General features: G+C 21.6%; 10 protein-coding genes across 10 annotated transcripts; 5 read left to right on the forward strand and 5 right to left on the reverse strand.

The window, feature by feature from the left end:
- Positions 1-15: 15 nt before the first annotated feature.
- nit1-1 (nitrilase 1) lies at positions 16-891 on the reverse strand (the record flags this gene model as incomplete). The annotated part of the gene is made up of 1 exon (XM_639548.1): positions 16-891. The coding sequence occupies one exon, from the start codon at positions 889-891 to the stop codon at positions 16-18; it is 876 nt and encodes a 291-aa protein (XP_644640.1).
- A 356-nt stretch (positions 892-1,247) lies between these two features.
- Positions 1,248-2,775, reverse strand: abpE-1 (actin binding protein E; the record flags this gene model as incomplete). The annotated part of the gene is made up of 2 exons (XM_639519.1): positions 1,248-1,307; positions 1,390-2,775. The coding sequence occupies 2 exons, from the start codon at positions 2,773-2,775 to the stop codon at positions 1,248-1,250; spliced, it is 1,446 nt and encodes a 481-aa protein (XP_644611.1).
- Positions 2,776-3,582: 807 nt separating this feature from the next.
- Positions 3,583-4,404, forward strand: DDB_G0273459 (hypothetical protein; the record flags this gene model as incomplete). The annotated part of the gene is made up of 1 exon (XM_639520.1): positions 3,583-4,404. One exon carries the CDS (start codon positions 3,583-3,585, stop codon positions 4,402-4,404), a length of 822 nt encoding a protein of 273 aa, XP_644612.1.
- A 1,020-nt stretch (positions 4,405-5,424) lies between these two features.
- On the forward strand, positions 5,425-7,090 carry hpdl-1 (4-hydroxyphenylpyruvate dioxygenase-like protein; the record flags this gene model as incomplete). The annotated part of the gene is made up of 3 exons (XM_639521.1): positions 5,425-5,790; positions 5,889-6,857; positions 6,941-7,090. The coding sequence occupies 3 exons, from the start codon at positions 5,425-5,427 to the stop codon at positions 7,088-7,090; spliced, it is 1,485 nt and encodes a 494-aa protein (XP_644613.1).
- A 393-nt stretch (positions 7,091-7,483) lies between these two features.
- On the forward strand, positions 7,484-8,539 carry DDB_G0273431 (hypothetical protein; the record flags this gene model as incomplete). The annotated part of the gene is made up of 3 exons (XM_639522.1): positions 7,484-7,850; positions 7,961-8,116; positions 8,193-8,539. 3 exons carry the CDS (start codon positions 7,484-7,486, stop codon positions 8,537-8,539), a joined length of 870 nt encoding a protein of 289 aa, XP_644614.1.
- Positions 8,540-9,406: 867 nt separating this feature from the next.
- On the forward strand, positions 9,407-10,864 carry DDB_G0273433 (hypothetical protein; the record flags this gene model as incomplete). The annotated part of the gene is made up of 2 exons (XM_639523.1): positions 9,407-9,579; positions 9,685-10,864. The coding sequence occupies 2 exons, from the start codon at positions 9,407-9,409 to the stop codon at positions 10,862-10,864; spliced, it is 1,353 nt and encodes a 450-aa protein (XP_644615.1).
- Positions 10,865-11,903: 1,039 nt separating this feature from the next.
- Positions 11,904-12,090, forward strand: DDB_G0273461 (hypothetical protein; the record flags this gene model as incomplete). Its single annotated transcript, XM_639524.1, has 2 exons — positions 11,904-11,989; positions 12,051-12,090. The coding sequence occupies 2 exons, from the start codon at positions 11,904-11,906 to the stop codon at positions 12,088-12,090; spliced, it is 126 nt and encodes a 41-aa protein (XP_644616.1).
- Positions 12,091-14,212: 2,122 nt separating this feature from the next.
- Positions 14,213-15,520, reverse strand: DDB_G0273435 (hypothetical protein; the record flags this gene model as incomplete). The annotated part of the gene is made up of 2 exons (XM_639525.1): positions 14,213-15,199; positions 15,278-15,520. 2 exons carry the CDS (start codon positions 15,518-15,520, stop codon positions 14,213-14,215), a joined length of 1,230 nt encoding a protein of 409 aa, XP_644617.1.
- A 771-nt stretch (positions 15,521-16,291) lies between these two features.
- DDB_G0273437 (hypothetical protein) lies at positions 16,292-17,640 on the reverse strand (the record flags this gene model as incomplete). Its single annotated transcript, XM_639526.1, has 3 exons — positions 16,292-17,118; positions 17,204-17,490; positions 17,615-17,640. 3 exons carry the CDS (start codon positions 17,638-17,640, stop codon positions 16,292-16,294), a joined length of 1,140 nt encoding a protein of 379 aa, XP_644618.1.
- A 436-nt stretch (positions 17,641-18,076) lies between these two features.
- Positions 18,077-21,759, reverse strand: ap2a1-1 (adaptor-related protein complex 2, alpha subunit; the record flags this gene model as incomplete). Its single annotated transcript, XM_639527.1, has 7 exons — positions 18,077-19,911; positions 19,999-20,159; positions 20,288-20,541; positions 20,631-20,862; positions 21,093-21,286; positions 21,352-21,563; positions 21,678-21,759. The coding sequence occupies 7 exons, from the start codon at positions 21,757-21,759 to the stop codon at positions 18,077-18,079; spliced, it is 2,970 nt and encodes a 989-aa protein (XP_644619.1).
- Positions 21,760-22,392: the final 633 nt, after the last annotated feature.

Below are 22,392 nucleotides of genomic sequence, written 5' to 3' on the forward strand. Positions count from 1 at the left end.
CTTTTTAAAAAATAATTATATTTTATAATTATTTAATTTTTTATGATTAAATACAGGTATGTTTTCTCTACAAGTTGAAATGTAATCGAGATCTATATCAACAAAAGCGATATCATTTAGGTTATCAGGTAAATCATGTAAGACCTTACCCCAAGGATCAATGATCATTGAATGGCCATAGGAAGATCTTTTAGAATGATGATCACCAGTTTGAGCAGCAGCGATGACATAAGTTTGATTTTCAATTGCTCTTGCTTGAAGTAATGGTTTCCAATGTGCTTCACCAGTACTCTTCATAAATGCACTTGGTACCAATAGAATTTGAGCATCCATTCTTCTTAGACTTAGATAAAGTTCTGGAAAACGTAAATCATAACAAATTGATAAACCAAGTTTACCAACTGGTGAATCACAAACCACTAAATCATTACCACCTTTAACAACTTTACTTTCATTCATTTTAACACCCTTTGATGGAATATCGACATCAAATAAATGCATCTTTCTATACTCGCAAACTATTACACCATTTGAATCAATGATTAAATGAGTATTGTAGATCATATCATTTGGATCATCCAATATCTTTTCATGAAATCCACCTAATGATAACCAAATATTATTTTGCTTTGCTAAATCTTTATATCTTTCAATGATTCCTCCTTTTTGATCTAAATACTCTGCATTATCTCTTGATTCAAATTGATGAATTCCACCACTTATAAATGCAAAACATTCTGGTAAACAAAATAAATTCACTTTATTTTCAACAGCTTTCTCTATCATTTCTTTACATTTTCTAAAATTATCCTCTTTATTATTGGTACTTGTAATTTGACCTAATCCAATCCTTTTTAATTTATTCATTAATATTTTTGAATTTCTAATCATGATATTTAATTATAAAAATTGAAAATAAAAATAAAAAAAAAAAATAAAAAAATAAAAAAAAAATTGAAAAATAAATTAAAATGTTGGTTTGTTTAAAAATTATAATTTGGTATTAAAAAAAAAAATGGATTTATTTTCAAAAAGAGATTCCATTTTATAATAGCTTTCCAAGAAATAATCCAGATTTCCAAAACATTTTTTTTTTTTTTTTAATAAATATGGATAAATAAGGAAAACAAATGGAAATAGTTTATTGTGACATTTTATTTTATTTTATTTTTTTTAATCAATTCAGATAATAAGTATTTGGATATTTGTAAATACCATTAGCATATTGTTAGGATATCTTAATTTTCTTACAATTGTTGTACGAAATTAGATGGGAAGAAACCTTGTTCACCTGTTGGTAAAGATCCCTATAAAAATAAAAATAAAAATAAAATTAGCTACTATTATTGACTAATTGATTGATTAATTAATCAATTAATTAATACTTACTTGCCACCAACCATCTGGATCACTTTGATCTAAAATTGTAATGATATCACCTTCTCTGAAAGAAAGATCACCATCATTTTCACCATTATAATCGTAAAGTGCTTTAGCTTGAAGATAACCACTTTGATCGTATTGCTCTTCAGCTGGCTGTTCATATTGTTGTTGTTCTTCTTGATAATATTGTTGATCTTCAGTTGGTTGTTCGTATTGTTGTTGCTCTTCTTGATAATATTGTTGTTCTTCGGTTGGTTGTTCTTCATATTGTTGTTGTTCTTCTTGATAATATTGTTGTTCTTCAGTTGGTTGTTCTTCGTATTGTTGTTGTGGTTCTTCTTGATAATATTGTTGTTCTTCAGTTGGTTGCTCTTCATATTGTTGTTGTTGTTCTTCTTCATATTGTGGTTCTTCATATTGTGGTTCTTCATGAACTGGTTCTTGATAAACTGGTTGGACTGGTGCAGCTGGTTTATTTACACGTGATGGTACTGGAGCAGCTGGACGTGATGGAGCTGGTGGTTCTTGTTGTTGTTGAGTTGCAGCTGGGAAACGATTTAAAACACTTCCTTTTGAAGGAGCAGGTCTTGGTTGTGGTGGAGCAGTTTCAGTTGGTTTTGAAACTTGTTCTTGGAATTTATTACCAACAGTACGAGATGGTGGTGGAGCATTAACTCTTGATGCTTGTTGTTGCTGTTGTTGTTGTTGTTGTTTTTGTTTCTCTGCTTGTTGTTGTTTCCAATAGTCATCTCTTTCGGTGGATAAATTATATTCTGGACGAGTTGGTTTGGCTGGTTCAGATTTATTTGCTTGATTTTGTTTCCAATATTCTGCAGATTCTTGAATTTTGTTATAATCGTTTTTGTTGATGACATTTTTAACCTCAGCATTTGATTTGGTTGCAGCTTCTCTACCTTGACTAACCGATTGTGGAATGAAGGTACCTTTGGTAGCACCTTGTACCTTTGAACCACTATCGTATGAGGCACCAGTTGCTTTGTTCAATGCAGCGGTGATTGCTTTCTCGTCGATATCTTCCTCTGAACGAGCGTTAACTTGATGATGAATTGGTTTGAAAGATTTTGAAAATTCGATTGCGTGTCCACTGAAAGCGCCTTTGATTGGTCCGTTTACACCATCACCACACCATGGAATGTATACAAACTTTGGCATATTATTAATAACAAAACGAATATAAGCAAAACGAATACTTGAATCATCTAATTCCTCTCTCAACTCTTTCAAATCACCTGATCCACTATCACAAAATTTAATTTTGTTATTTGATTTTGGTACATATGAAAAAACAATCCAACGATTTGCTGGATTACCATCTTGAACTAATTTAATATATTTTGTAATATCTGGATCACTAATATCTAATGATGCCATCTTCTATGTTTTTCTAATTTATCTCTTTTAAATATATAATACAACAATTTTAAATTAAATCAAAAAAAAAAAAAAAAAAAAAAAAATTAAAAATTAAAAAAAAAAAATTAAAAAAAAAAAAAAAAAAAATTAAAAAAAAAAAAAAATATAAAAAAAAAAATTATAAAAAAAAAAAAAGATATTTTTTTTAAAAAAAAAAAGACACCTGTGTTTATTCTGAAATTGTCTCCATATTTGTTTTGGTTCAAAGAATAATATTTGTTGGTTGTGTTGATAAAGGTAAAGTATTTGGATAATATTTATCTTTTTTTTTTTTTTTTTTTTTTTTTTTTTTTTCTTTTTAAAATTTAAAATTTTCCCCAATGAATAACTAAATCAAACTTTAATTTTGGTTTAAACATTTTTCCTAAAAAATAAATAAATTAAAAAAAAAAATCTCTGCCATAGCATTTATCTTTTTTTTTTTTTTTTTGCCAACATAATATTATGTGTTTTGAAACACTTTTTTTTTTTTATTTTCACTTTTTTTTTACAATCTTATTTTTTAACTAAAAAATCTTTTTATTTTTTAAATTTTATTTTTATTTTATTTTTATTTTCATTTTTTTTTTTTTTTTTTTTTTTTTTTTTTTTTTTTTTTTTTTTTTAATTAGCCGAGTCATTTGGCTTAATTTTTTGATTCATTTTTTTTTTTTTTTTTTTTTTAAAATTGATAAATTAGTCAATATCATTGGATCAATAATAATATTGATTTAATTTTTTTTTTTTTGATAAAAAAAAAAAAAAAAAATTTGGAAAAAAAAAAAGATGTTTAGCAAATTAATAACCCCACAAATAAAAAATTATAAAAATTTTTCAAAATTTTCAATATTTTCACTTTCAAACACATCATCACTCTTGAATAAAAGTAATAAAAATATTAATTTTATCAAATATAATATTGCAACAAAAGATTATCAACTTTCTAAAACAATTATAAATGATCAATTTACATTAATAAATAATAATAGATATTATTCAATCAGAAAAAGTATGGCCACATTATCATCATCGTCTTCGTCATCATCACCAACAACACCACCAACACCACCAACACCATCATCACCATCATCAATGAAAACAGAAGTTGTTTCATCAATATCAAATACAACAACAGTGGAAAATAATAATAATAATAATAATTCAACATCAGAACCAACAATCAATCCAATTTTTAATAATAATGAAAATAATAAAACTCTTTTCGATAAAATTATGAAGAATACATATGAATATCCAAGATTTAGTAAACAATGGTGGACAGAAAAAGCATACATTTTCATAGTCTTTGGTATTACAGGTACTTCATCACTTCATGTAGTTAAATTTTTATTGAAATATTTAATTGGTTATCAAAATCCAGTTAGTCCATTCCGGGGAGGTTTGGAATTAATTCAAAATGATCCAAAATATGTAATAGTTTATTTTTTAACAATGTATACAGTTTATCCTTTCATTCTCATTTCATATGGAACTTTATTTGGAAGATTTCAATACTTTATCAAACTCTTTAATAGAATGTCAATTTTCTCTCAATTAAAAAGATTATTCTTAAAATTTTCAAAAAAATCTTCAAATAAAAAAGAATAATATATTTTTTTTTCTTTTAAAATTTAATAATAATAATAATAATAATAATAATAATAATAATAATAATAATAATAATAATAATAATAATAATAATAATAATAATTATAATAATTATACTAATAAAAATAATAAACAAATTTAGTAAATATTTTATTATTTGAGGGTTTCTTTCATTTCCAACAATCTTTTTATTATTTGAGGCTTTCTTTCATTTCCAACAATCTTTTTTTAATTTTTTAAAAATTTAGTAAATATTTTATTATTTGAGGGTTTCTTTATATTTTCTGACTTTTTTTTTTTTTCATTTTTCCCAAAGTCCACAATGATTTGGTAAGGGGAACTACAAAAAAATTAAAAAATAAAAGAAAAATAAAAAAAAGAAGCGACCAACGAACTGCATAAAATTTCACCACTCTAATGCTGAAATTTTTTTATATCCCGCCAACCTTATGATTTGGTGTTTCATTCCCAACAATGTTTTTTTTTTTTTTATTTTTTTTATTTTTTTTATTTTTTTTATTTTCCCACAGCAAAAAATAAAAAAAACATAAAATTAAGACATCTCATTTCCGTATTTTTTTTTTTTTTTATTAAATAAATAATAACAAACGGGTAATAATAGATTTCGAATATTTTATTATATATATATATATATATATATATATATATATATATATATATTATATATATTCATTTATTTATCTCCCTTAACTAATTATTTTAATTTTTTTTTTTTTTTTTTCCCACACCAATTAATTTTTATTTTTTTTTATTTTTTTATTTATTTATTTTTTTCAAATAAATAAAATTTCAATTATTCACTTTTTCTTCATTTTTATTATTTATTTTTTTATTAATTCATAACCAAAAAAAAAAAAAAAAAAAAAAAAAACAATAAACAATTTTAAGACACACCTTATTTTCATTTTTTTATTTTTTTTTTATTTTTTTATTATTTTATTTTTTTTATTTTTTTTTTATATGAAAATTCATATAAATAATTATAAATAGATTTATACAATGAAAAATGAAAAATTAAAAGTAGATAATCATATTCATAATAACATTCAATTTATTGATTGTTTAGAATTTTGGGTATCAAATGCAAAATCATTTATAAAATCATTCCTCCAACCAATGAACTTTGAAGTGATTGGAACGAGATTCAATGATGAACGTTCAAGAATTCAATATCTTTTATTAAATAATGTAATATCAAGATCTAATCTACAAAATCAATTTCAAATTGAAAATAATTCATATATAAAACCAATACAAGGTAATCAATTTATCAAAGTTACAAGTTCAATATCACCAAATGATTTAGATTTTCATTCAAAAATTCAAAAACATGGTGATTTTATTCAAAATATTAGTTTTTATTGTGTAATTATTTAAAATAATAATTATTATTAAAAAAATATATATATATATATATATTTCTTTTTTTTTTTTTTTTATTAATTAATTAATTTTAATAATAGAATGATATAAATTTAGCATATAATAAATCAATTAATAATGGTGCAAAATCTGTTCAATTACCAATGAAAGAATATTTTAAAAATTGTAAAGATATTGTTGAAACTGCAATAATTGAATCACCATTCAAAGATTTACAACATACATTTATAAATAGAAATATAACAAGTTTTGATGATAATAACAATAATAATTATGATAATAATAAAGAAATATTTGGAAATCCATTATTTTTATATCCAGAATTTCAAGAGATAAAAGATAAAGAATTATTTAAAATTGAAAAAGAAGATTCATCAAGCATTAATGGTTGTACTGGATCATTGGATCATATTGCTACATGTATAAAGAATGGTGAAATGAATTATTTCGTTGAATGGTATCGTAAATGTTTAGGTTTTAAATTATTATCAGATAAAGATAGTGTTGCAACAGATGAGAGTGAAAATTTTGAAAATGAATTAATATTGGATAAAAACTTTTATGTAATTACTAAATCTGATTTTAAGTATACAAAAAAGGAGAATATTGGTTTAAAGATGGCAGTACTATCAAATCAACCTTTAAATACATCATTTCATAAAACACCACCTATTCAATTTGTAATTTCTGAAGCAATTCAAGGTGGTGAAGGTCAAATTGAACAATTTATTCATTATTTCGGTGGTGAAGGTGTTCAACATTTAGCTTTCAATTCAAATAATATCTTTAAGGCTGTTGAAATTGCTAAATCTCAAAAATTGGAATTCGTCTATATACCTCAATCTTATTATTCAAAATTGGATGAACGTTTAAAACATCTATTTCCAAATTCAATTCCAAAAATTTTAAAAGAAAATTTAATGAAATTTGGAATTTTAATTGATTCTGATGCAATTACAAATACAAATGAAAATAATAGTAATAATAATAATAATAATGATTCTCAAAATAATACTGAAATTAATCAAAATATTGGTTATATTAAACAAGTAAGTAAAAAAAAAAAAAAAAAAAAAAAAAATTTAACTAATCATTTGTTTGAAAAAAAAAAAAAAAAAAAAAAAATGTTTAGATTTTTACAAAATATATAAATGATAGACCAACAATGTTTTTTGAATTAATTGAAAGATCAAATGCGTTGGGTTTTGGAAAAGGAAATATTATTGCGTTATTTGAATCTTTGGAAAAAGAAAGTAGTGGTTCTCAATTAAAAAGTGATTAAATTACAAATTTAATTAAATTACAAATTTTACAAATTAATAAAAAATTTTTTATATTTTTATTTTCATATTTTCATTTTTTTATCGCGTTACTTTTTTTTTGAAACTAATTTTCATATTTTCATTTTTTTTTTTTTACTTTTTTTTTTTTTTTTTTTTTTTCACCCCAATAAAAGATATTTATTATAGAATTTTTTTTAAAATTATGAGTTCTTTTGATGCAAGTCCTAAAATTTATACCCCAAGTGAGATTAAAAGCCATTACGAGGTAAGAAATTAAGTGTATTTTTGTTTTTTTTTTTTTTGTTTTTTCTTTTTTGTTTTTTTTTATTTTTTTTTTACACACATTTACCAATTTACTAACAAAAAAAAAATAATAAAAAAAAAAAAAAAAAATGAAAATAATAAAGGAATTTTGTCAAAGTATAAAACAAAGGCATGCATTTATATATTGTGGTTCAAAGAGTGAATTTTGTATTAATAGTGCCCTTGAATTTTCAAGGATATTAAAAAAAGATTGTCATTTCAATTGTAAAATAATTGTAAATCAATCAAGTTTAATAAATGAATTTGAAAAATATTTAGAAAATTCTTTTAAAGATGTTTCATATTTAGATTTTATTTTTTATTATATTGGTGAATCTCAACATAATAAAAATAATAATAATAATTCAATTGAATTTATAATTGAAAATCCAAATCGAGAACAATGTAGTTTTAATAAAATTATAGATTTAATTGATAAAAAAGAAAAAGATTTACGTATGTTATTAATAAATAAATAAACAAAAAAAATTACAATTATTAAATAATATAATTTTATTAATACTTTATTTTTTGAAAAAAAAAAAAAAAAAAAAAAAACAAAATAGAATCATCTTTATTAAAACATGAATGTTATATAACTTTTAGAAAACTTTATATATTAGATTTAAATACAAGTAATGATGGTATTAATCCTATTGAATCATTATCTCGTTTATTTAAAAATCAACAACAAGAGTTTTATACACCAAAAATGGGTTTTAGTAAGTTTTAAAAATTATATCTAATACCTTTGGAAATTTATTATTATTTTATTTATTAATATATATATATTTTCAGATAGTGGAATTTTATATTCACCAATTATTGGAGATCATTCAATCCGAGTTTTAAATCAAATGGAATTATCATCTTTTACATCAATTCTTATTGAAAGAATAACTAGTAAATCATCACTTGGTAGAAGATTATTAGATGTTGCTGATGTAATGGAGTATGAACTCTTTGAGAAATTCATTGAAACTCATTGTACAAACATTCATATCTATCAAGAATTAAATAATCTTTTCAAAGTTGATTTGGATATGGAATCAAATTTAAAAAATAAATTTGAAATACTTTTTCTATCAAGTGCTCAAATTGCTTCATTTATTTTCGTTGAAAGAAAATTAAATCAAGAAACATAATCAAAACAAAATGATATTTTAATTTTTTATTTTTGAAAAATTAAATGTATAAAAAAAATATAAAATAAAAAGAGATATGTATTAATAATTTATTTTTTTTTATTTTTTTTATTTATTTTATTTTTTTTTTTATTTTTTATTTTTCATTTGTCGGAATGTAAAATAAGAAAAGATCTGATTTTACTGAAAATTTGGTATTTTTGTTTTAAAGAGTGAGAAAAAAAAAAACAGATTTCAGTTAAAAAAAAAAAAATTTTTTTTTCTATTTTTTTTTCTTTTTTTCTTTTTTTTTTTTTACGTTCTAAAAAACCAACGATTAAGATTTGCAGTATTTTTGAATTTTTTCACCCAAAGAACAGAGTTAATCACAATTTTTTTCATTTTTTTTTATTTTTATTTTATTTTTTTTTTTATTTTTTTTTTTTATTGTTTTTAAAAAACCAAGAAAAGATTTTTAATTTTTTTTTTTATTTTTTTTTTATAAATTTCATTTTTTTTTTTTTCTTTTTAAATTTTTTATATAAAACAAACCACATCACGCATTGTACTTAATATATTGTAATATTATTTGATTATAAATATTACTTTTTTTTTTCATTTTTTTTATTTTATTTTTTTTCCATATAGAAACATATACAATCTTTATTCAAATAAATAAAATAAATAAAATATAAATATACAAATAAATAAATTAATTTATAAATAAATATACAAATAATATACAAATAATAAATAAATATACAAATAAATAAAAAAATAAAAATAAGAATAAAAATAAAAATATAAATAAATATATATAAATATAAATAAATAAATATAAATATAAATATAAATATAAATATAAATATAAATATAAATAATATTAAAATGGATAAAAAAATAAATTTAGATTATTTAATTGATGATATTATTGTAAATTCAGATGATTTAACACCATTTCAATGTCAAATTTGTTTTAATAGTGTCATTGATTTTAAAAAAGAAACCTTATCATTTGATGTTTTACAATGTAGAAATGGTCATATTTCTTGTCACGAATGGTATGTAGTAGTATTTTATTTTTTTATTTTTTTTTTAATAAGATAAAATAAAATAAAATAAAATAAAATAAAATAAAATTATTAATTATTAATTTTATTTTAAAGTTGGAATCGTCAATTATCAATTAAACAAGAATGTCCAAGTTGTAAAGTTAAAACTTTACCAAGTGAATTATCTCGTAATATATTTTTAGAGAATGCATTTCGTGCATTAAAAGTGATATGTCCAAATAAATTTAAAGAAAGTAAATTTCAAGGAGAGGCAGTTCATTGTGAGAATGGATGTCCAGAGATTTTAAAGGTAGAATTATTGGAGCATCATTTGAAAGAATGTCAATATCAATTTATAAAGTGTCCAAACAATTCAAACAAATGTAAATATATTATTAGAAAGAATCAAATTGAACATCACAATCAATCGGTATGCGATTACTCTTTGATTCAATGCGAGAAATGTTCAGAATTAATAGAGAGAAAGAAATTAAATAAACATATCGAGAGTGAATGTGACACTCTTATGATCACATGTAGTAAATGTTCAGCATCCATTGGTAAAAAATTAATGAATCATCATTTAGAAACCGATTGTCCAATGGAGGAGATTTCATGTCTCTACAAAGCAGGTGGTTGTAATAAAAGATTCCTTCGTTCACAACTTTCTCAACATTTATCTGAAAATAATAATCATATCTTTTATATTCAAAATGTTATGGATTTACATAAACTTCAATTGGATGAATGTAATCAAGATTATAGAAAATTAGAAAAACAAAATAGAGATTTGGAAAAAAGATTATTTTATTTAGAGAGTACTGTAAATTCAACTGTAATAAATAGTAAACCACATGAATGTGGTGGTGGTGGTGGTGGTGGCAGTGGTAATAATGTTTATAAAGGGAAATGGGTAATCAATAATTGGGATCGTAAATTACGTGAATATCCAATATCAAAGAGTTTAAATAGTCCATTCTTTCAAATTGGTTCTTCTAAATTCTTTATCATGCTCTACCCAAATGGTAACAATGAGGTTAAAGGTTTTCTAAGTATTTTCCTCTATAAAATTTATGATCGTCCATCACTTGTAAAATATAGTTTAGAAGCTAAAAATATTGACCCCACTAAAAATTATAAAAATACTCATACAAATAATTTCATCAATAACAATGGTAATGGTTGGTTCAAATGGATTGAAAATAAAAGTCAAAATGGTTTCTTTTCAAATAATTCTTTAACAATTAGTATTAGTATTAAAATTATTCAAGATCATTCATTAGTTACTGAATAATTTTGATAAAAATAAAATAATAAAAATTTATAAAAAAAAAAAAGAAATATAATTCAAATATTTAATTTAATTAATAAATAATAATAGTTTTTTTTTTTTTTTTTTTTTTTAAAAAAAAAACAAAGTATTTTTTTAACCTTTTTTGGGAATGTTTTAACAAAACATTTAATTTAATATAATTTTAATAGAATAAACATTAATAATTAAAATAGATTATTTAATCTTATAACAATATATTTTAGTTGATCTTGTTACAAACATTGTCATTAAAGTTTATAAAAAAAAAGAAAAAAAATGCAACAAATATATAATGCTTAATTATTGATCAAATTCTCCGTTTTCTATATATAAAATTGATAATGATGGAAATGGTTCATCAGTTGATGCTGCTATTGGAAATATTACTACTGGACAATTTTTATTATGTTAAATTACATTATTTTGTGTCCTTTACAAGTGTTGGTGACATATTATATCTGCGTATTAGTTTTGTTGTGAAGTATATGGGTTTTACAAACTTTTGTGATACTAAAACAGATTCATCAACTCTGTTCTCCTTTATATTATGTGTGTTTCCATTAATTGCTGCTATAGTGTTATGTATTAATTCTTCACCGCCACATTTATCCAATAAACTATTAGATTTTTGGAATTTGAAAAAAAAAAAAAAAAATAAATTTCTAAAAATTTAATGAGATTGACAATGTCGTAGTTTAAAAAAATATATAAAAAATTAAAAAGATTTTTGAATTGTTCAATATTAAAAAAAAAAAAAAAAAAAAAAAAAAAAAAAAAAAGAAAAAAAAAAAAAATTTTCATAAATTGTTTATCTTTTTTTTAAGGTTAAAAAAAATAAGTAAACTTTTGTTTATTTGGATACTTGTTTTTAATTTAGTTAAGTTTAGGTTTAAGTTTAATTTTATTTTAATTAATTTTTAATATTAATTTGATCATAATTAAAAAAAAAAAATTCACAATAAAAAGAAATAATAAAAAAAAAAAAATATATAAAAATATAATAAATTATATATTATATAAAATGCCACCAAAAGTTTATGGTGGAAGAGTATATGTATTAAATAATGGGTTTCACCAACTCATAATACTCAATGTACTCTCGTTATTGTTCTGAAAATGAATTGAAAATAAAAGTCAAAATGTTTTCTTTTTTAACAATTAGTATTAGTATTACTATTATTCAAGATCATTCATTAGTCACTCAATAATTTAGATAAAAATAAAATAATAAAATTTATAAATTCCAAAAAAAAAAAAATAAAAAAAAAAAAAAAGAAATACAACTCAAATATTTAATATAATTAATAAATAATAAATTTTTATTTATTTTTTTTTAAAAAAGGAAAAAAAAAATATTTAAGAACTAAAATTAAAAGAAATAACAGATAAAGTTTTTTTTTTTTAAACAATTCCAAATCCATTCAATTTTTTTTTTTTTTTTTTTTTGATATTAATTTTATTACCAAAAAAAAAAAAAAAAATTTGATACCTTGCATGAAATTAAGCGAGCTCTATTTCTTTTGATTATAATTGATATAGAATTATTTTTTTTTTTTTTTTTTTTTTTTTTTTTTTTTTTTTAAATATAATTTAATTTAATTATTCTCGTTTAAAAAATATTATTTGTAAGTAAATTTATTTATTTTATTTATTCTCTGAAAATTTTATTTTTTGTGTCATCTACGAGTGTTGGTGACATATTATATTTGCGTATTAGTTTCGATGAGAAGTTTATGAGTTTTACAAACTTTTGTGATACTAAAACGGATGCGTCAACTCTATTTTCCTTTATTTTGTGTGTGTTTCCATTAACTGCTGCTATAGTGTTATGTATTAATTCTTCACCGCCACACTCTTCCAATAAACTATTAGATTCATCAAGATATTCGTTCGTAAGTATAATTAATACGCTCAAGATGTTAATTGCCTGTCCATGTAATGTATTTTGGATTATATTTCTCGTTTGATGTTTTGATAACCTTTCTAGCAGTTGATACTTTCTTTAATACACCTGATATTGTTGTATGTATATATTATCTGTGTGTTGATTTTTGGAATAAATTGAAAAATTTTTATGTGGGGGAAAAAAGTTTTTTTTAATTTTTTTTTTTTTTTTTAATTTATTTATCAAGATAAATAATTAAATTCTAAAAATAAATTTTTTGGTTATCCTTCAAGTTCAATGTTACACAATATCCAACAATCAATAATTAGTTTTTAAATTTTATATCGATATTTATTTTTCCAATTTCTTTTAAAAGAATCCATGGCTTTTTCAATATTTTCACTTATGATTTTATAATATATTTTTGAAAGGTTATATCCAATCAATGATGGTTTTGTATTGGTTAATTATTTCCAAAACTTTGAAAACATGGTCTCGCTTCAAAATAAGTTTAAAGTGCATTAGCCACTCCTGAAGAAAATTAACTTGGTGGCGCAGTAACCATAACAACTGGATCAACTAAAACAACATCTGGATTTTTGGAATATAAAGATATTGATCAAATTCTCCATTTTCTTTATACCAAACTAATAATTATGCACATGATGCATCAGTCGAGGAAGCTTTAGGAAATATTACTACTGGACATTTTTACAATAAGGCAATTGCTTTAATTTAAAAATAATAAAAAAAAAAAAATAAAAAAAAAAAAAAAAATTTTAATTTCCTTTTGTAATATCAATTGTTTTAATACCAATTCCTAAATTTTTAATTTTATTAGTAAGAGGATTATTGGAATTAATTTATGTTTTTAATTTTTTCTTTTTTAATTTTTTATTTTTGTTTTTTTTTTTTTTTTTTTCAAATTCTACTTTTTAATTAAAAAGTAGATGTCCTTTGAAAAAATTGTTCATTGATGGGGTCGTTATTATTTTTTTATTATCTCAAATTTAATTCTTGAGTTTTTTCATAACCTTTGATAGGTCCAACTGTTTTTTAGTTTAAACCATTTAACACATATAAATAATAAAATAAAAAATTTAATCTATAAAAAAAAAGTTCTTATTCATTTTTTAACAAAATAATTTAAAATCAATAATTATCTCATATTATCTATTTTTTTAAAAAAGACTGGATAAAAAACTAAAAAGTATGGATTAATTATTTAGTATATATTTAATCTATTTTTTTTTTTTTTTTTTTTTTTTTTTTTTTTTTGAGTACACAAATAATTTTGAACACTATTTTTAAAACTATTAACATTAATTTTTTTATTTATTTTTATTTTTTATTTTATGTGACTCCTTTGGTAATATTCCTTGTAATAACGATGTACTATCGATTATAACAAATTTTTTTTCCATTTTTTTTATTCTTTTTTTTTTTTATTCTTCCAATTCAGTTATTAAAGTATTATTAAAATTTTCTTCACTTTCTTCAATTTCTTGTTGTTCATCTTGAATTGATAAAATTTTGATATTAAATTTAATAATTAATTGATCATTTACAATGAATTTATTATGAATATTATAGATTTCAGAGGTTGGAAATTCTATTGAATGAGAGGAGCCAATTAGATGAGAGAATTTCTTTTTCTCTTCTTTTTTGATTGATTTAGTTTGACTTTGATTTGTAATTTCAAAAGAGAATTTAATGGTTGAAGAGGATTGAAATTGTTTTGATAAAATTACAGAAATACAATTGACCGAGTTTACCACGGTATCAGCTGATAGAGATAATGAAAATTCTTTTGTTGGTGTTAAAAAGATTGGTGGTGATATTATTAGATTTGTGAACGGGTTCTCTTTGAATAGATCGAAATGAGCAGAGAATTGTTTAATTATCCATCTACCATTGAAAGAGTAATCATTGTTAATTAGTTTGGTTTCTAATTCTTCACAACTTGATCGAAGTTGTTTCAATTGTTTTGAAGTTGATTTCAAAAGTGATTGATGACCATTGATAATGTTGGAGATGTATTGCTGATGATTATCCTCTAATGCTAAATGTTTTGAAAGTTCATGACGTGGAAAAGTTTCATTACATCCACCATCTTTATATCTACATCCTATAATCACCAATGGACAATCCAATAGTAAATGATTACTAAGATTCATTCTTTCAAAATCATTCTTACAATAGAAACATTTGGTTGGATAATAATTACATTGATCTTGATGATTCTCTATCTCATTCATTCTATATTTACCACATTTTTCATTATATTCACATGAAACAAATGTAAATTTACATTCTTTTAAATGTTTACCATTCTTTAATTGTTCAATTGTTAATATTTCTTTACATCCTTTTTTTTCATCTAAAATTAATTTATTATTATCATTATTTAAAAAACTATTTGGACAATAAACCTAATAAAAATTTTTTTTTTTTTTTTTTTTTTTTTTAGTATTAATAATTTTTTTAAATAAATAAAATAAAATACAAACCTTTAAATTATTTATATGTTTTTGAAGATAAATATTTTTACATAAAGTTTGAATTGTAACAGGAATACAACATATTGGACATTCTGATTTTACAGTTTCAATTTGTTTATGAAAACAGCCTTTACATAAACAATGACCATTTGGGCACGAAACTGATTCATTCATAAGATTACAACATAGTTGACAATAAAGATCTTCATCAATATCTTTTGAAAAAATTAAATCATCTATTGAATATTTCATTTTTATATTTTTTAATTTTATTTTTTTATTCAACTATTATCATTATTTTAATATACATATATCTTTTTAATTATTATTTTTCTTTTTTTTTTTTTTTTTTTTTTTCTATCTTTTTTCACTTTTTCGTTTTCTCAATTTTTTTTTTTGTTGTGGTTGGGAAAAAAAAAAAAAAATAAAAAAAATAAAAAAAAAAAAAAAAAATTAAAAATTAATTTACCATCAAAATAAATACACAATTTTTTGATCAATTAAAACAAAATTTCTCCCCTTTTAAATAATATTAACCAAATGATAAGCTTGATAAGTAAAATTATGTATATCAACCAAACACATAAAAAATACTTATAAATTTTTTGTTTTTTTTTTTATGACCAATTTTTGATTGAGGTTCTGTTTTATTTGCAATTTCAACTATTTTTAATGCTAAACAATACAAAAATATCATTTTTTACAATGTAAAGGAAATAAAATTTTCATATATTCCTTTCAAATGGGTAGTTTAAACTTTTCAAAGTAGGTTTATTATTAAAAAAAAAAAAAAAAAAAAAAAAAAAAAAAAAAAACAATATGTTTATTTTTTTTTTTTTTATATCGTTTAGTAATTCAGTTAAGGGTTAAACAAATAAAATTAAATAATAATTTACAAATGTTGATTTTAATAATTATAAATAATAAAAATAAAAAACAAAAGTTTATTTTTAATTTATTTATTTAAAAACTTTAATTCATTTTATTTCTTTATTATCAAATAATAGATTAATTGAAAGAATTTTAAATTGGATAATTTGGTTTTAAATTTTCTATTGATATTTTTTTATATCTTTTACCCATTTCATTTGCAGCCACAATTGAATTAAAGATATCATCATTTTCAAAGTTTCTTAACATGTTTGACATTGTATCTGATGGTAAATTTGAAATTGAAGCCACTTTTTTAATATCTTCATCATTCCAATTTTTATAACCTAAATCCTCTAATGTCATCGGAAGTTTTGCAATTTTCATTATTCTAATTACATTTTCAATTTCTCCAGTTGGAGCATCTTCTAAAATCAATTGAGCCAATAAACCAAATGCAACCTTTTCACCATGTTGAGAGGAATGTAATTGTTCTATTGAACTTAGACCATTGGAAATTGCATGGGCAGCAGCAAGTCCTCCACTCTCTGCCCCAATACCACTTAAATAAATTGTTGCTTCTAAAATATTTTCAAATGAAATTGAATTTGATTTACAATTTAAAGAATCCATTGCTTTTTCAATATTTTCACTTATGATTTTATAGCATAATTTTGAAAGGTTATATCCAATCAATGATGGTTTTGTATTGGTTAAATTATTTCCAAAACTTTGGAAACATTGTCTTGCTTCAAAATAAGTTGCAAGTGCATCACCTACTCCTGAAGAAAATAATCTTGGTGGTGCAGTAACCATAACAACTGGATCAACTAAAACAACATCTGGATTATTTGGAATATAAAGATATTGATCAAATTCTCCATTATCTTTGTATAAAACTGCTAATGATGTACATGGTGCATCAGTTGATGCTGCTGTTGGAAATATTACTACTGGACATTTTTCATAAAATGCCATTGCTTTTTGTTATAAAAATAATATAAATTAATTAATAATTAATTATTGATTTAAAAAAATAATAATAATAATAATAATAATAATTACCTTTTGCAGTATCAATTGTTTTACCACCACCAATTCCTAAAATTACATTTGAACCTTTAGATTTTTTAATTGAACACATTCTTTCAACTTCATTTTTTGTACATTCAATTTTAAATTTTTCAACGTGAGATATAATATTCTCTTTTTCTAAAGACTTTACAGTTTTTTGATTTACTTGATCAATTAATCTCTCATCACAAACAATAAAACATTTATTTCCAAAATCTTTAATAAATTTTGAAGGATCATTTAATAAATTCTTTCCAATTATAAATTTTTTTGGTGAGCTAAAGTAAATTAATTAATTAAATAAAAAAAAATAATAATTAGTTTTTAAAATTATATTAAATATTATTAATAGAAATTATTTAATTTTTTTTTTATTTCTTTATTTTTTTTTATAAATATTACCAAAGAGTTTTATAAATTGTATTCATTTTAATTGGTTTTGTTTTTTTTAAACAAACAATATATTAATTAAATAATTTATGATAAATAATAAATAATAAAAATAATTAAAAAAATAAAATAATAAAAAATAAACAAAGTGGTTGTAGTGAAAAAGGATTTGGGAGTTGTGGTTATAATAAAAAAGATTTACATTTTTATTAGGAAAAAAAAAGTATAAAAACAAAAACTATAATTACACTTCCTCACCTTTATTTTCATAATATTTTAATTAAAAGTAACCACACCCCACCACATTTTATTTTTTTTTAATTTTTTAATTTTTCTTCGGTCTGTGCTTTTTCGTTAATAAAAAAGTATTTTTTAGTAATTATTTCAAAAATAGACATAAAAGTGAATTTGCTTTTTTTTTTTTTTTTTTATTCAATTTATTTTATACTTTAAATTATTTTATTTTTTTTATTTTTATTGTAAATGAGAGATTAATAAATTTTTAATTGTATTTGTAAGAGTGGCAGATTGGGATCTAATAGTAAGACGACACATATTTGCTTGTGGGTTGGTTTCAATTCTAATATAAGAGTTTATTGGTTGACCATTTGAACCGAATGGGAAGAGACAAGATGCTACAATATTATTTGGATTTGGATCTACCTGTTTGAGTACGGTAATATTTAAACCTTCTTGAATGACTCTATTGTATGATTGAATATCGATTGGTTTAGTTGATTTAAAGATTTCTTGAATTTCCAATGGTTTACCAGAGATTGTCTTCCAACGAGCGAAAAAGTCACCACTTGATAAACGTAATGGTTCAAAGAATTTACTGATAACAATTGGAAGACGAAGGGTGATAGTGATTGGTTTACCTGGTGTAAGGAAATTAATGGTGATAACTGGTGATTCAGTAAACTCTGATGTACATGAAAAAGTGACTGGTTGTTGTAATTGTGCCTTTGGTTGAATAACTGGTGCAATCGATTGTGGTTGTAATGTTAAACCAGCGATTGAATTAAGGGTAACATTGAAATTGGTCAATGGGAATGCTGAACTATTTCCATAGTATAACATTAATCTACCTTGACCTGATTGATATTCTGATTTCAAACCAACTTGTAACATACTATCCTCATAGAGTACACCCTCACTAACTAAACATAATCTCTTGTATGATGCTAAAATCTTAATTTGCATTGGATCAGAGCCACCACTTGAAATTGGTGAGCTTGATGCTTGAATTGTTGGAGAACTAAATCCACCTTGTTGTTGTTGTTGTTGCTGACCAAATGATGAAACTGTATCACTTTGAACTGGTGAAAATGATTCAGCTTGTTGTTGTTGTTGATAAACTGGTTGTGCTTGTTGAACTGGCTGTTGTTGTTGTTGTTGTTGGTTACCTAAACCTAAACCAAATGGATCTAATAAATCCAAACCATTTGAAGAAACATTTTGTTGTAATTGAGCTTGTTGTTGTTGTGGTGGTTGTTGTTGTTGTTGTTGTTGTGATGGTTGTGGTGATTGATTAAAACCACCAGAACTAATTTTAGAATCTTGACTATTAATCATATTACTATTATTTGCAGTATTTGAAGTAGTATTTGAATTATCTTTTGCATCTATAAAAGCAGGAATTACATCGAGTACAGTTTGCATTAAATCTTCATTAAGTGAAGTAAGATTTAAATATTCACATGCTCTTTGTTGAATTTCAGCATCGATATAGGATTGATGTTGTTTAAAGACCTCTTGAGTTTGTTGAGTTAACTCTGGGAAAAGATTTACAAATTTAGCGTAGGTTGAGAGTAAAAGTGCTTTGGTAGGAGCACCACATGTATTGAATTTACTATGTAATATATTGAATTGAACAAGTGGTGATGATTGTGGATTATCAGCAATCAAATGACCAAACTCACCCAAAATATAACCACCAACTTTAATTAATGTCTCGTGACAATTTCTTGATTGAAGTGCATTGAATACTGTACTTGCTGCGTATGCTTGAATATCTTCATGATTGGTAACAATCTTTACAACACGGAACCAAATATCATCAGAAACAAAATCACCTGCAGTTGTAATCAATTGTAAAATAACATCAACATACCAACTATAGTTACTTGCAAACTTTTCTGCTAAATTTGCAATCTTTATCACTAATTCCTCTCTAATTGCATAATCTGCTGTTTGTAAATATGATAATAACTCTGCTACAATATGTTTACATGTATTCTTATCACACATTCCATATAATAAATCTAATGCTCTTCTTCTAATACTGATATCTGAATCTTTTAATGATACTATTTTTTTTAAAAAAAAAAAAAAAAAAAAAAATTTTAATAAAAAAAAGATATAAAGATAAATAATGATAATATGTTATAACCTACATAAAACAGTATCTTGATATTTTTTAATCATAATTGAAGTTTCATTTGATAAAGAAGCAAAATGTGACATTGCTTCTAAACCTAAATATCTAATATTGGTTTCTTTTACTGTAATAAAACGACCCAATAATAATGATGTTTGTTTTAATAAAACTGGATCACTAATAATTTTAAAATAATAATAAGATAAATGTTAATAATAATAATAATAATAATAATAATAATAATAATAATAATAATAATAATAATAATAATTTTTTTTAAAAAAAAAATAAAAAAACAAACTTACTTATCAAGATGAATAATCAAATTTATAGCTTCAAATAAAACAGCATTTAAAGAATTTTTATGATTTACAGTTCCTGCTTTTGCTGATTCAGATTGAGCAAATACTGCTGTTAAAATTTCACCTAAAACTTTACCACCTTGTGAATCATCTGGAGCTGGGAAATATCTGAGGAATTTTAATAATTTAACTTGTAACCATGGGCATGTAACATGATAATAAACATATTCTTTTGGAAATTCTTTATTAATTATAATCTATTAAAAAAAAAAAAAAATTAAAAATTAAAAAAAAAATTAGTTTATATATATTATTATTATCTTTTTTTTTTTTTTTTTTTTTTTACCTTTTTTAATAAATGAATAACTTTTGGAATTGCAGGTTCCCAACCAATAGGATTTTCAGAAGCTAATTCAATTAATAAACTCATTAATGACGTTAATACACCAAAGTCTGGTTCATCCAAAACTGATACTAAACGTTCAACCCATGAATCTGGTGTAACCAAACCAATATGTTTACGATTCATTCTTAAAATTGCTAATGCACATCTTTTTTTAACCATTGGTGATGATGTACTTTTTTAAAAAATAAAAATTTAAATTATTAGTAAAAAAAAAAAAATTATTATTATTATTATTATTATTATTATTATTATTATTATTATTATTATTATTATTATTATTATTATTATTATTATTATTATTATTATTATTATTATTATTATTATTATTATTATTATTATTCATTATTCATTATTCATTATTAATACTAATAATTATTTTAATTATATATTTTGAGAACCTACTTTGCAATTAATAATTTTTGAATTAATGGTGATAAAAACTCTGCAACTTCTTTACCTCCTATATTACAAATGGCAGCCAATGCTAATGATTGGAAATAATCACTACGTGCCAATAAATCCTCTTTAAATGAATTGATAATTAATGGTAACATTTCATGTTGTTCATTTAATAAAATACCTAATGCTATATATCCCTATATTTATTTTTAATTAATATAGTCGACAGAGAATTTAAAAAAAAAAAAAAAAAAAATCTTACAATTTGTTTTTCTGAAAATTTTGTAGAAGATAATAAAGTCACAGCCTCCATATGTCCAAAATCCAATTCATATCCAAGCATATACATGTAAACTAATTTACAAACATATTTTCTTCTTTGATAACCATCAATATTTTTATTTTCTTTAAATTCTTTTCTAATATGTGCCATTTCTTTAGTAACTCTTTTTTCTTCATTTTCTTTTGATGGTGCTAAATGTAAATAAATAAATAAAAAAGGTAAGTAAAGATTTTTAACTTTTTTTTTTTTTTGGCTTTAATTTTTTAAAATTTTTCTTTTCTTTTTTTTTTAAATTATTATCTTACAATTTCTTAAATCTGAAATAAAATTTGTCAAACCCCTCATTGAGGTTTTGGCAATATTTGGATTTGTAACATTCATACTCATTGTTGATTATATATAATGTATAATTAATTATTTATATATTTTTTATTATTTAATTTTGACTTTATTATTATTAATTTACTCTTTTTACTTTTTATTTTACTTTTTTTTTTTTTTATTATTTTTTTTTTATTAATTGATTAATTATTTATTTTTATCAATCTTTTTAAATATTAATACAATCTGTACTACAAATAATTATACAAATGTATAAATGCTACAGGATTTTGAATGAACTTTTTTTTTTTTTTACAATCAAAAAAAAAAAAATAAAAAAAATTTAATTAAAAAAAAAAAAAAAATAAAAAAAATAAAAAAAATAAAAAAAATAAAAAATAAAAAAAATTGAAATTTTTATAATTTTTTTTTTATGTGAATATCACCCATATATGGGTGACTTTTTATTTTTTATTTTTTATTTTTTTTTCATTTTTCTTTATTTTTTTTTTTTTTTGTTATTTCTCTAATCAGTTTTATTTATAAATTTTATTTTTTTGGAAATATTTTGATTGATTTTATTTAGAGTTGTTGTTAAAACCAAATAAATTATAAAAAGTAATGCATTATTACCATAATAACCAAAATAAATTATTTCATTTGTGAGTGTGGGTGAAAGATTATCAAATGAATTGCACA

The sequence above is a fragment of the Dictyostelium discoideum genome (assembly GCF_000004695.1).
Source record: "Dictyostelium discoideum AX4 chromosome 2 chromosome, whole genome shotgun sequence".
NCBI lineage: Eukaryota > Evosea > Eumycetozoa > Dictyosteliales > Dictyosteliaceae > Dictyostelium > Dictyostelium discoideum.